Source organism: Tursiops truncatus, chromosome 19 (genome assembly GCF_011762595.2).
Source record: "Tursiops truncatus isolate mTurTru1 chromosome 19, mTurTru1.mat.Y, whole genome shotgun sequence".
In the NCBI taxonomy this organism is placed as follows: Eukaryota; Metazoa; Chordata; class Mammalia; order Artiodactyla; family Delphinidae; genus Tursiops; species Tursiops truncatus.
Window position 1 is genome coordinate 57,291,835 of NC_047052.1, and position 10,013 is coordinate 57,301,847.

Below are 10,013 nucleotides of genomic sequence, written 5' to 3' on the forward strand. Positions count from 1 at the left end.
CTGATTTTAAGGGCCAGTGTCTCTTTTCCCGCTCTTCATTTTTCTGGTTTTTCACTTTTGGAGAGTGAGATATTTAAGGACTAAGACATTCAAAATCAGCCACTTATATAGAGGAACTTCAAAAGTCATAGTGCACCCCCAAGAAATGCACAGTGAAAACCCCTTAAGTTTACAGCTCATGTTGATGTCCAGGAAAGAATCACCTGAAAACATCAAAAACAAAGAGAAGCCCATACCAGCAAACACTTGTTAAAGTGAATACAGGATCTCCAGCATTACAATATTATAAGACACAAATGCTCAGTTTTCAATGACAAAAACTCACAAGACATACGAAGAAACAGGAACGTATGATGCAAAGGAAAATAACAAATCAACCGCAACTGTAACTTATAAACAGGTACACAAAAAATAGATGGCGAACTAACTAGAAAGACTTAAAAACTGACTAAAGGATGTTCAAATAACTAAAAAAAAAAAAAAAAAAAAAAAAAAAAACCAAGTGTACAGAAAAAAAAGTGTTGCCTGAACAAAGTAGGAATAACAGTAAAGAGATAGAAAGTATAAGTATTGTAAAAATGGAAATTTGGAAACTGCAAAGTACAATTCCTAAAAAGAAACAGGTGTACAGAAAAAAAAGTGTTGCCTGAACAAAGTAGGAATAACAATAAAGAGAAAGAAAGTATAAGTATTGCAAAAAAGGAAATTTGGGAACTGAAAAGTACAATTGCTGAAGTGAAAAGAAAACAAAACACTAGAGGGATTCAGAACAGAAAAACATAGCACACTTATGGATTGATATGAATAGGAACATCCCCAAATCTAAATAAACTCCAAGCAGAATAGACTGTGAGAGCCATACTGCAGCACATTATAATAAAACTGTTGAAATGCAGAGACAAAGAATCTTGAAATCAGCGAGAGAAGTGACTCATTCCAGACAAGGGATCCCCAAGAAGGTTATCAGCACATTTCTAATCAGAAATCTGGCCAGAAAGCAGTGGGTTGATATATTTAAATTGTTGAAGGAAAATAACGTGTCAACCAATAACCCTACATCAGGGAAACATCCTTCAAAAACTAAGGAAAATTAACATATTCCAATGTAAACAAAAGCTAAAGAAGTTCCTTAACACTAGACTTGTCTTGCAGCAAATGCTAAATGGATTCTTTCAGGTGGAAATGAAAAAAACACTAAACGGTAATTCAAAGTTATTTGAAGAAATGATGGTCTCTGATAAAGGTAAGTTCATAGAAAATTATAAAAGCTACTGTGATTTTAAGTTTGTAACAGCATTTTTTCGTTTTCTACCTGATTGCAGAGAATAATGCATTTAAAGAAACCATAGTCTCAGCTTAAACACACCACATACAAGTATGTAATTTTGTAAAATCAATACTAGAAAATAGTGGGGACAGAGCACTACAGAAGCAGAAATGTTTTTGTAATGTTATTGATGGTAAGCTGGTGTAAATTAAAATTAGTATGCTGGTAGGTTTAGGATATAAAATGTAATCCCCATGGTAACTACAAATAATCATATAATGTACACAAAGGAAATGAAAAGACAATTAAAACATATCACTAAACAAATTTAATACAAAAAGAGAAAATATCAAAAATTAAGGAACAACAAGCTCTAAGGCATACAGAAAACAAAGAGCAAAATGACAAAAAATACCTCTTATCAGTAATTGCTCTAAATGTAAATGGATTAAACACTCAAAGCAAAAGACAGACTGACAGATTTTTTAAAATGATCCAACTGTATGCTGTTGACAAAAGTCAATTAAATTGAAAATGAAAGGTTAGAAAAAGATATTTCATGCAAATAGTAACCAAAAGAACACAGGGGTGGCTATTATTCATATCAAACAATAAAGAAGTCTAGGGACTTCCCTGGTGGTGCAGTGGTTGGGAATCTGCCTGCCAATGTAGGGGACATAGGTTCAATCCCTTGTCTGGGAAGATCTCACATGCCGTGGAGCAACTAAGTGCATGTATCACAACTACTGAGCCCACGTGCCATAACTACTCAAGCCCACACGTCTAGAGCCTGTGCTCTGCAATGATAAGCCACTACAATGAAAAGCCTGCATGCCACAATGAAGACCCAACACAGCCAAAAATAAATACATAAAATAAATAAATTTTTTAAAAGGGCTTCCCTGGTGGCACAGTGGTTGAGAGTCCACCTGCCGATGCAGGGGACATGGGTTCATGCCCCAGTCCGGGAAGATTCCACATGCTGTGGAGCAGCTGGGCCCATGAGCCATGGCCACTAAGCCTGCATGTCTGGAGCCTGTGCTCCACAATGGGAGAGGCCACAACAGTGAGAGGCCTGCGTACCGCAAAAAAAAAACACAAAAAAAAGACCCAACGCAGCCAAACATAAATAAAAAAATTAAAATAAGTATATATATTTACACATCTCATAATAGACAATCAAAAGATATAAAGCAAAACCTGACAGAACTGAAAAGAGAAACAGTTCTACTATAGTATGGGGACACTTCAATGCTCTGCTCTCAGCAATAGACAGGAACAATAGTTTAAATTAGATAAAGATCATACAAACTGTCCTCTCCAACTGAAACAGATTGAAGATAGAGATCAATCACATATGGAAAACAAATATCCACAAATTTCTGGAAATTAAACAACATGCTTTGAAACAACCAATAGGTCCATGAAAAAAAACTCACACAGGAAACTAGAAAATACTTAAGAGACTAAAGAAAACAATAATATAACATACTAAAACTTATAAGATGCCACAAAAGCAGTACTAAGGAGAAAATTTACATCTATAAATGCTTACATATAAACAAAGAAATATCATCAATCAACAACGTACCTTTACAACTTGAGGAACTACAAAACAAACTAAACAAAGCCTTCTGAAAAGAGAAATGAAGATTAGAAAAACAAAATAGCCAGAACATTCTGTTTTTAACAAAGTCTGCCCTCAGTAGAAACTACTTAACCAGAGCCAAACCTACTGTCATTTTATCAGAGCCTAACTTACCTGGGAAAGAGGAAATACCCAACTACAGCCCCCAATACCCATCCTGTCCCAACTAAGGGAGGGAAAATTAAATTGAAAAGAAGTTGTGAAGTTCAGGATCCAGACACACAGGCTCATTAAAAGATTGAAAATTAAATATAATATGAATGCTAACAGCAACATGCATGCTTCCGCTCTCCACATCTTACCAACACACCAATAAAGGTCTATCTACAATGGTTCCTTTTAGGGAATACATCATGCCAGTTACAAAGAAAAAAATTACAGGACCAACTAAAAGGCCTAAAAACAAATTTTGTAAAGGCAAAGGAAGCTTCAAAACTAGAATCAGATATCACAGGGAGGGACTTCTCTAGGGATCCAGTGGTTAAGTCTCCACAGTTCCACTGTAGGGGACACTGGTTCGATCCCTGGTAATGGAACTAAGATCTTGCATGCTGGGAAGGGAAGGGAGGGGAGGGGAGGAGAGGAAGAAAGGAGGGAGGGAGGGAGGGAGGGATATCACAGGGCCATTGGAATGATCAAATTGGTAATGTAAAACAATTATGATTAATACGCTAATTAATGCCTGCTAATGGATAAAGCAGACAGCATACAAGACAAGAAAGGCAATGAAAGCAGAGATGAAAATTCTAATAAAGAACCAAAAGGAAATGCTAGAGATCAAAAAGAAGAGAAGAGGAATGAAGAATGAATAGGATGGGCTTATTAAGACTGGACACAACTCAGGAAAGAATCTCTCAGCTTGAGGTTCCTGCAGTAGAAACTTCTAAAACTGAAAAACAAAGAGAAAAAGGACTAAAAAAAAAGAATATCTAAAAACTGTATAACATCTGCAAATGCTTTAACATACATATATAAAAACATCAAAAGAAAAAAAGAATAAGGAATAGAAAAAATATTTGAAGCAATAATCATGGAGAATTTCCACCAAATTAATGTCAGACACCAACCCACAGATCCAGGAAGCTCAGAGAACATCAAGCAGGTTTAATGCCAAAAAACTACACCTAAGCTGGGGCTTCCCTGGTGGCACAGTGATTAAGAACCCACCTGCCTATGCAGGGGACACAGGTTCAAACCCTGGTCCAGGAAGATCCCACATGCTGTGGAGCAACTAAGCCTGTGTACCACAACTACTGAGCCTGCACTCTAGAGCCCACAAGCCACAACTACTGAACCCACATGTCACAACTACTGAAGCCTGTGAACCTACAGCCCACGCTCCACAAGAGAAGCCATGACAATGAGAAGCCCGCACACCGCAATGAAGAGTAGCCCCCGCTCACCGCAACTAGAGAGAGCCTGCACACAGAAATGAAGACCCAACACAGCCATAAGTAAATAAATAAATAAATTTATTTTAAAAAACAACAACAACAAAACTACACCTAAGCATATCACATTCAAATACAGAAGAAAAAAAAATCCCAAAAGAAACCAGAGGAATAAACACTTTAGTCATGGGGAAGCAACAAAAAGAATAACATCTGAATTTTCAGAAATCATGCAAACAAGAGAAAGGAGTGAAACATTTAAAGCTTGGCGGGGGTGGGGTTGGGGGGTGGCCAATGTCAGCCTAGAATTCAGAATGTAATAAAATTACTCTTCAACAGTGATGGTGAAATAAACATGTTCTTAGATGCACAAAAATCATGGGAATTCATTTTTAAAAAGTTCTTTAGAGAGATGGAAAATAATAAAGATCAGAAATTTGGGTTTCAGAGAAAGGAAGAGCACTGTAGAATTTTAAAAGTTTCACTGACATATAATTGATGTGAAACATTGTATTTGTTTAAGCTGTACAACATAATTTGATTTGTGTATATGTTGTGCAATGATTACAATAAGTTTAGTTAACACCACAATACAATTTTTTTCCTCTGATGAGAACTTTTAGGATTTACTCTCTTGGCAAATTTGAAATACAGCATACAGTATAATTAACTATAATCACTAAGCTATGCATTACATCCCCAGGACTTATTCACGTTACAACTAGAAGTCTGTAGCTTCTGACACCATTCACGCATTTCATCTAACCCTGTTCACCCATCCCCTACTCCGGCAACCACTAATTTCTGTGCTGTCTCTGAGTTTGGGGGGTGTGTGTGTGTGTGTGTTTTTTTTTTTTAAAGATTCCAGGGACTTCCCCAGTTGTCCAGTGGTAAAGAATGCACCTTCCAATGCAGGGGATGCAGGTTCAATTCCCTGGTCGGGAAACTAAGATCTGACATTCTGCGGGAAAACTAAGCACACACGCCACAACTACTGAGCTCATGCGCCTCAACTAGAGACTGCATGCCACAACTATAGACCCCACAAACCCTGGAGCCTGCGCACCACATCTAGAGAAGAGAAAAACCTGCACACCACAACTAGAGAGAAGCTTGCACCACAACGAAGAGCCTGAGCATCCCAATGAAAGGTCCCACATGCCTCGATGAAGATCCTGCATGCCGCAACTAAGACTCGTCGCAGCAAAAAGGAAAATGTTCCCCATGTATGTGTAATTATGGAGTACAACTGACTCTTGAACAACATGGGTAAGAACTGCATGGGTCCACTTACACATGGTTATGTTTAATTAAATAAACACAGCACCACGTGATCAGTAGTTGAATGAATCCACAAATGCAAAACTTCAGAATCACAGGGCTGACTGTGAAACTTCATCATCTGCAGATTTCAGTATATGCAGGGGCTCCTGGAATCAATCCTCTCTGGAAACTGGCAAACAACTGTATTTGTCTTTCCCTGAACTAAGACTTATTTCACTTAGCATAATGCCCTCAAGGTCCATCCATGTTATTAAAGATGGTAGGATTTCTTTCTTTTTTAATGGTTGAACAATATTGAATAGTGTTCCACATACAGCACATTTGTTACCCATTCATCCATCAATGGACACTTAGGTTTTTTTCATGTCTCGGATAGTGTAAATAATGCTGCAAAAAACAGGGAGTACAGATATCTTGTTGTTTTTTTAAAATAAATTTATTTTTGGCTGCTTTGGGTCTTTGTTGCTGCACGTGGGCTTTCTCTGGTTGTGACGAGCAGGGGCTACTCTTTGTTGTGGTGCATGGGTTTCTCATTGCAGTGGCTTCTCTTGTTGCAGAGCACGGGCTCTAGAGCACAGGCTCAGTAGTTGTGACACACGGGCTTAGTTGCTCCACAGCATGTGGGATCTTCCCAGACCAGGGCTCGAACCTGTGTCCCCTGCATTGGCAGGTGGATTCTTAACCACTGTGCCACCAGGGAAGTCCCCAGATATCTTTTTGATATGATTTCACACCCTTTGGATAAACACACAGAGGTGAAATTGCTGGATCATACTGTAGTTCCTTATTTAATATTTTAAGGACTTCCCTGTGGTGCAGTGGTTAAGAACCTGCCTGCCAATGCAGGGAACATGGGTTCGATCCCTGCACCGGGAAGATCCCACATGCCGCGGAGCAACTAAGCCCATGCACCGCAACTACTGATCCTGTGCTATAGAGCCTGCACGCTACAACTACTGAAGCTCACAGGCCTAGAACCCATGCTCTGCGACGAGAAGCCACTGCAATGAGAAGCCCATGCACCACAAAGAAGAGTAGCTCTCACTCGGCTCAACTAGAGAAAGCCCACATGCAATGAAGACCCAATGTAACCATAAATAAATAGATAGATAGATAGACAGACAGATAAATAAATAAATACTGTCGGATGCAGAAATGGAGCAAACTTTGGGTAGTATGGATCCGTACACTCACTTAGCCCAGGAGAGGGCAAGCAAGGAGGGATCTCTAAAGCGGACTGCAACACTGATGAACCTGAATGGTCACCTGCAAGACTTTGGGGCTACAAGTTTCATGGCACTAAGGAGTAGGGATGAACTCTGCCTAGCCATTGTAACTGCAGCACATAACTTTAAGAAGAAAGCAGTGCCCATGGTCCAGATGTGAGAAGGACAGAGAACTACCCTTGGGGAAAAGGAGAAAGGCAGAGCCTATCTCAGAGGATTGGGATGGGTGTGAGGGCCTTACCCAGCATGCAGACAAGGGCAAAGTTCTCCAGCATGACATCAAGGTACAGGTGTATCTGAACCTCATCAAGAAGACACCATTCCTCGCAGGAGAAGTACACGGCCACATCCTCAAAGGTCACACTGCCCTGGTATAACAGGGACAAATATAACCATGAACAGTCTCATTCCTGAAAATCCACAGTCCATCTTCCCACACATTTCCCCTACCGCCCAACCAGATGGAGACTCTCAAGACCTGGGGAAGAGAACCTCTCTCCTTTGATCTGAAACTCCCATTGCCTCCAGAATACACAGGCAGTCATTTCAAGTCTAACTCCAGTTCTTCCCTGTTTATTTCCATCAGAAAAAAGGAGACCTGCACTTACCTAAACAAGCTCAGCCTCACCTCAAAACACTGCCACAGGGACTTCCCTCGTGGTCCAGTGGTTAAGGCTACGAGTTTCCACTTCAGGGGGCACAGGTTCAATCCCTGGTGGGAGAACTAAGGATCCCGCATGCCGTGTGGTGGGGCCAAAAATAACATTAAAAAAACACTGCCGGGCTTCCCTGGTGGCGCAGTGGTTGAGAGTCCGCCTGCCGATGCAGGGGACACGGGTTCGTGCCCCGGTCCGGGAAGATCCCACATGTGCCCGAGCGGCTGCGCCCGTAAGCCATGGCCGCTGAGCCTGCGCGTCCGGAGCCTGTTGCTCCGCAATGGGAGAGGCCACAACAGTGAGAGGCCCGCGTACCGCAAAAAGAAAAAAAGAAAAAATCACTGCCACATACTGGTACCTGTTCCAGGAGTAACCTTCCACACCTCATTTCATCAGTGGTGGGAAACTAGAACCCCCTCCACAAAAGCTGGCCTGCACTCAGAAAACCAAGCATGGGGTTCTCTAGGGTCTCCAAATCAAAGTGCTGGGAGAATGGCAGGTGAAGAACCCTAAGACACTTCAAATACACAGAATGTGTGCGTGGGGGGTGAGAACAAGTGAGGGACTGGGACAACCGCCACTTGCCCAAAGTGCTTCTCCAGCCCATGGAATCTGTGGGAAAAGGAAGGCGATGGAGAAAGTGACGTAAGCAGTGCTTCAGGGGCTCACACTTTCCCTGGACCTGTGCCCAATACAAGAGCCAGGTAAACTCTGGCTGACTCACTAACCTCTCCTCTGTGCCTCCATCCTCATTGCTCCTACTTACCAGTTGTGACCGTGTCTCATCACACTGCCTCAGTGTCCTCATCATTCCCCTACACTCTGCTTTCCGTTGAACACTTTGGATTATTTTTAAAAGCCTAGCTCAGATTGTGCCCTTCCTTTATTCAAAACTCTCCACCGCTCCCAGGGCCCTAAGAAGAGAAACACAACCACTCATCTACCACTCCAGGTGCAGCCTGGCCTCAAACTGCGTTCCTCGCAGAAACAAGATGGACTCCGGGTTCCCGAATATTCCTGCTTCAGTTGTATCTCCAAGCCTCACTCAGACCACATTACAACGGTGGTCAGAAATAGGGACACCACCCCTGCAGGCCTCACTCTCCTGGACCAGACGCCTCTCACTCAGGAGTTTCGTATTTGGGTGGGTAAACGGGCAGGGGAGAACCCGGAGCCCGCAGCATTTACCTGAGCCGGGTCCGTCAGCGTAGCCGCCGCCATCGGAGCTCCTGGGAGGAGAGGAGTGGCGACAGTCGAGGGGTCCTGTCGGACTTTGTATCGATGCACCCCGCAGGCGGCGGTGTCCCCAACACTCAGGCCGTCCCTTTGCAGTGTGTACAAAGCCTCCTCCTGCGTCTTCTTGGCCCGTCACCTCGCTCCCATCACCGCACACTCCGACCTTCCGACTAGCTCCACGATCAAAATGGGCGCCACGAGGACGCCGGAAGTTCTTCTCCCGGAGGTTCGCGCTCCCGGAAATGCCCCCTTCCTGGATTTTCATTGGATGAACGTCGCTGCCTTAGCGCAAATTCTTCTGGGTAATGTAGTGCCAAGGACTCAGGGAATGTCACCCCGCACCTGAATCGCCGGGAAAAAGCCAAGCTGCACCACGGAAGCACTGGAAAATGACTTCTAGGGCGGGAAAAGGACTCCTATCTTCTTAAGAGAGCGGGGAAGGTTTGTTGTTCTTTTTCTAATTCTCATAGGTAGTAGTTTAGGGGCTCCAGTCTTCTTAAGGGGGAAGGGAACCTTTGTCGTTCTTCTTTTTCTAATTCTCATAGATAGTAGGTTAGGCTATTTATTTGAGTTGTCTCTTGTTCCTTGAGGCCTGCATTGCTATAGACTTCCCTCCTAGAATTGCTTTTGCTTCATCCCATAAATTTTGGAGTGTTGTGCTTCAGTTTACATTTGTCTTAAGATATTTGCTGCTTTCCCATTTGATCTCTTCACTGACCCATTTGTTTAGTAGCATGTTATTTAGACTCCACATATTTGTTCTTTTCCCGTTTTTCTTATTGTAGTTGATTTCTGGAGAGATCCCTGCTCGTCTTGTAGTTAGGATTCAGCGCTTTCATTGCCGTGGCAGTGTTCCATCCCTGTTCAGGGAACTGAGATCCCACAAGTCATGTTACAGGGCCCCCACAAAAAAATCATAATAATTACTGTAGTTGTGTTTTTGATGTCATATTTTACATCTTTGCGCTTATCCTGTTGTGTGTAGTTCTACTTCCGTCTACATTTTTTAAAAATCTACTTACCAGCTTATTTAAACGATCTTCATTCTTTACTATATATTTGCCTTTCCTAGTGGAATTTTCCCTTTCCTGAAGATTATTATTTATTTTCCATTTAGAGAAGACTCTTCAACATTTCTATTATGGTAGGATTAGTATTGATTAATTCTTTTGGGTTTTGCTGATCTGGGAAGTTCTTTATCTCTCCTTCTTTTCTAAATGATAATCTTGCTGGGTAGAGTATCCTAGGTTGCAGCTTTCTCCTTTTCAGCACTTTGAATATATCCTGCCATTCCCTTCTGGCCTG

At 42.0% G+C, this 10,013-nt stretch overlaps 1 protein-coding gene across 4 annotated transcripts in view; it reads right to left on the reverse strand.

Moving 5' to 3' along the window:
* The window catches only part of LOC101331782 (uncharacterized), a 67,222-nt gene extending 58,314 nt beyond the window's left edge, over positions 1–8,908 (reverse strand). For 3 of the 4 annotated variants that reach the window (XR_004523520.2, XR_012328121.1, XM_033846159.2), the window contains exons 1-2: positions 8,661–8,908; positions 7,058–7,184 (exon numbers count right to left, since the gene is read on the reverse strand). Coding sequence is in view for 1 of the 4 variants with exons in the window: in XM_033846159.2 (XP_033702050.1) it covers positions 7,058–7,184; positions 8,661–8,693 (160 nt within the window). In the remaining 3 variants the exon portion in view is untranslated. The remainder of the gene's footprint in view (positions 1–7,057; positions 7,185–8,660) is intronic. The other variant, XM_073796327.1, reaches the window with a different exon arrangement.
* Positions 8,909–10,013: the final 1,105 nt, after the last annotated feature.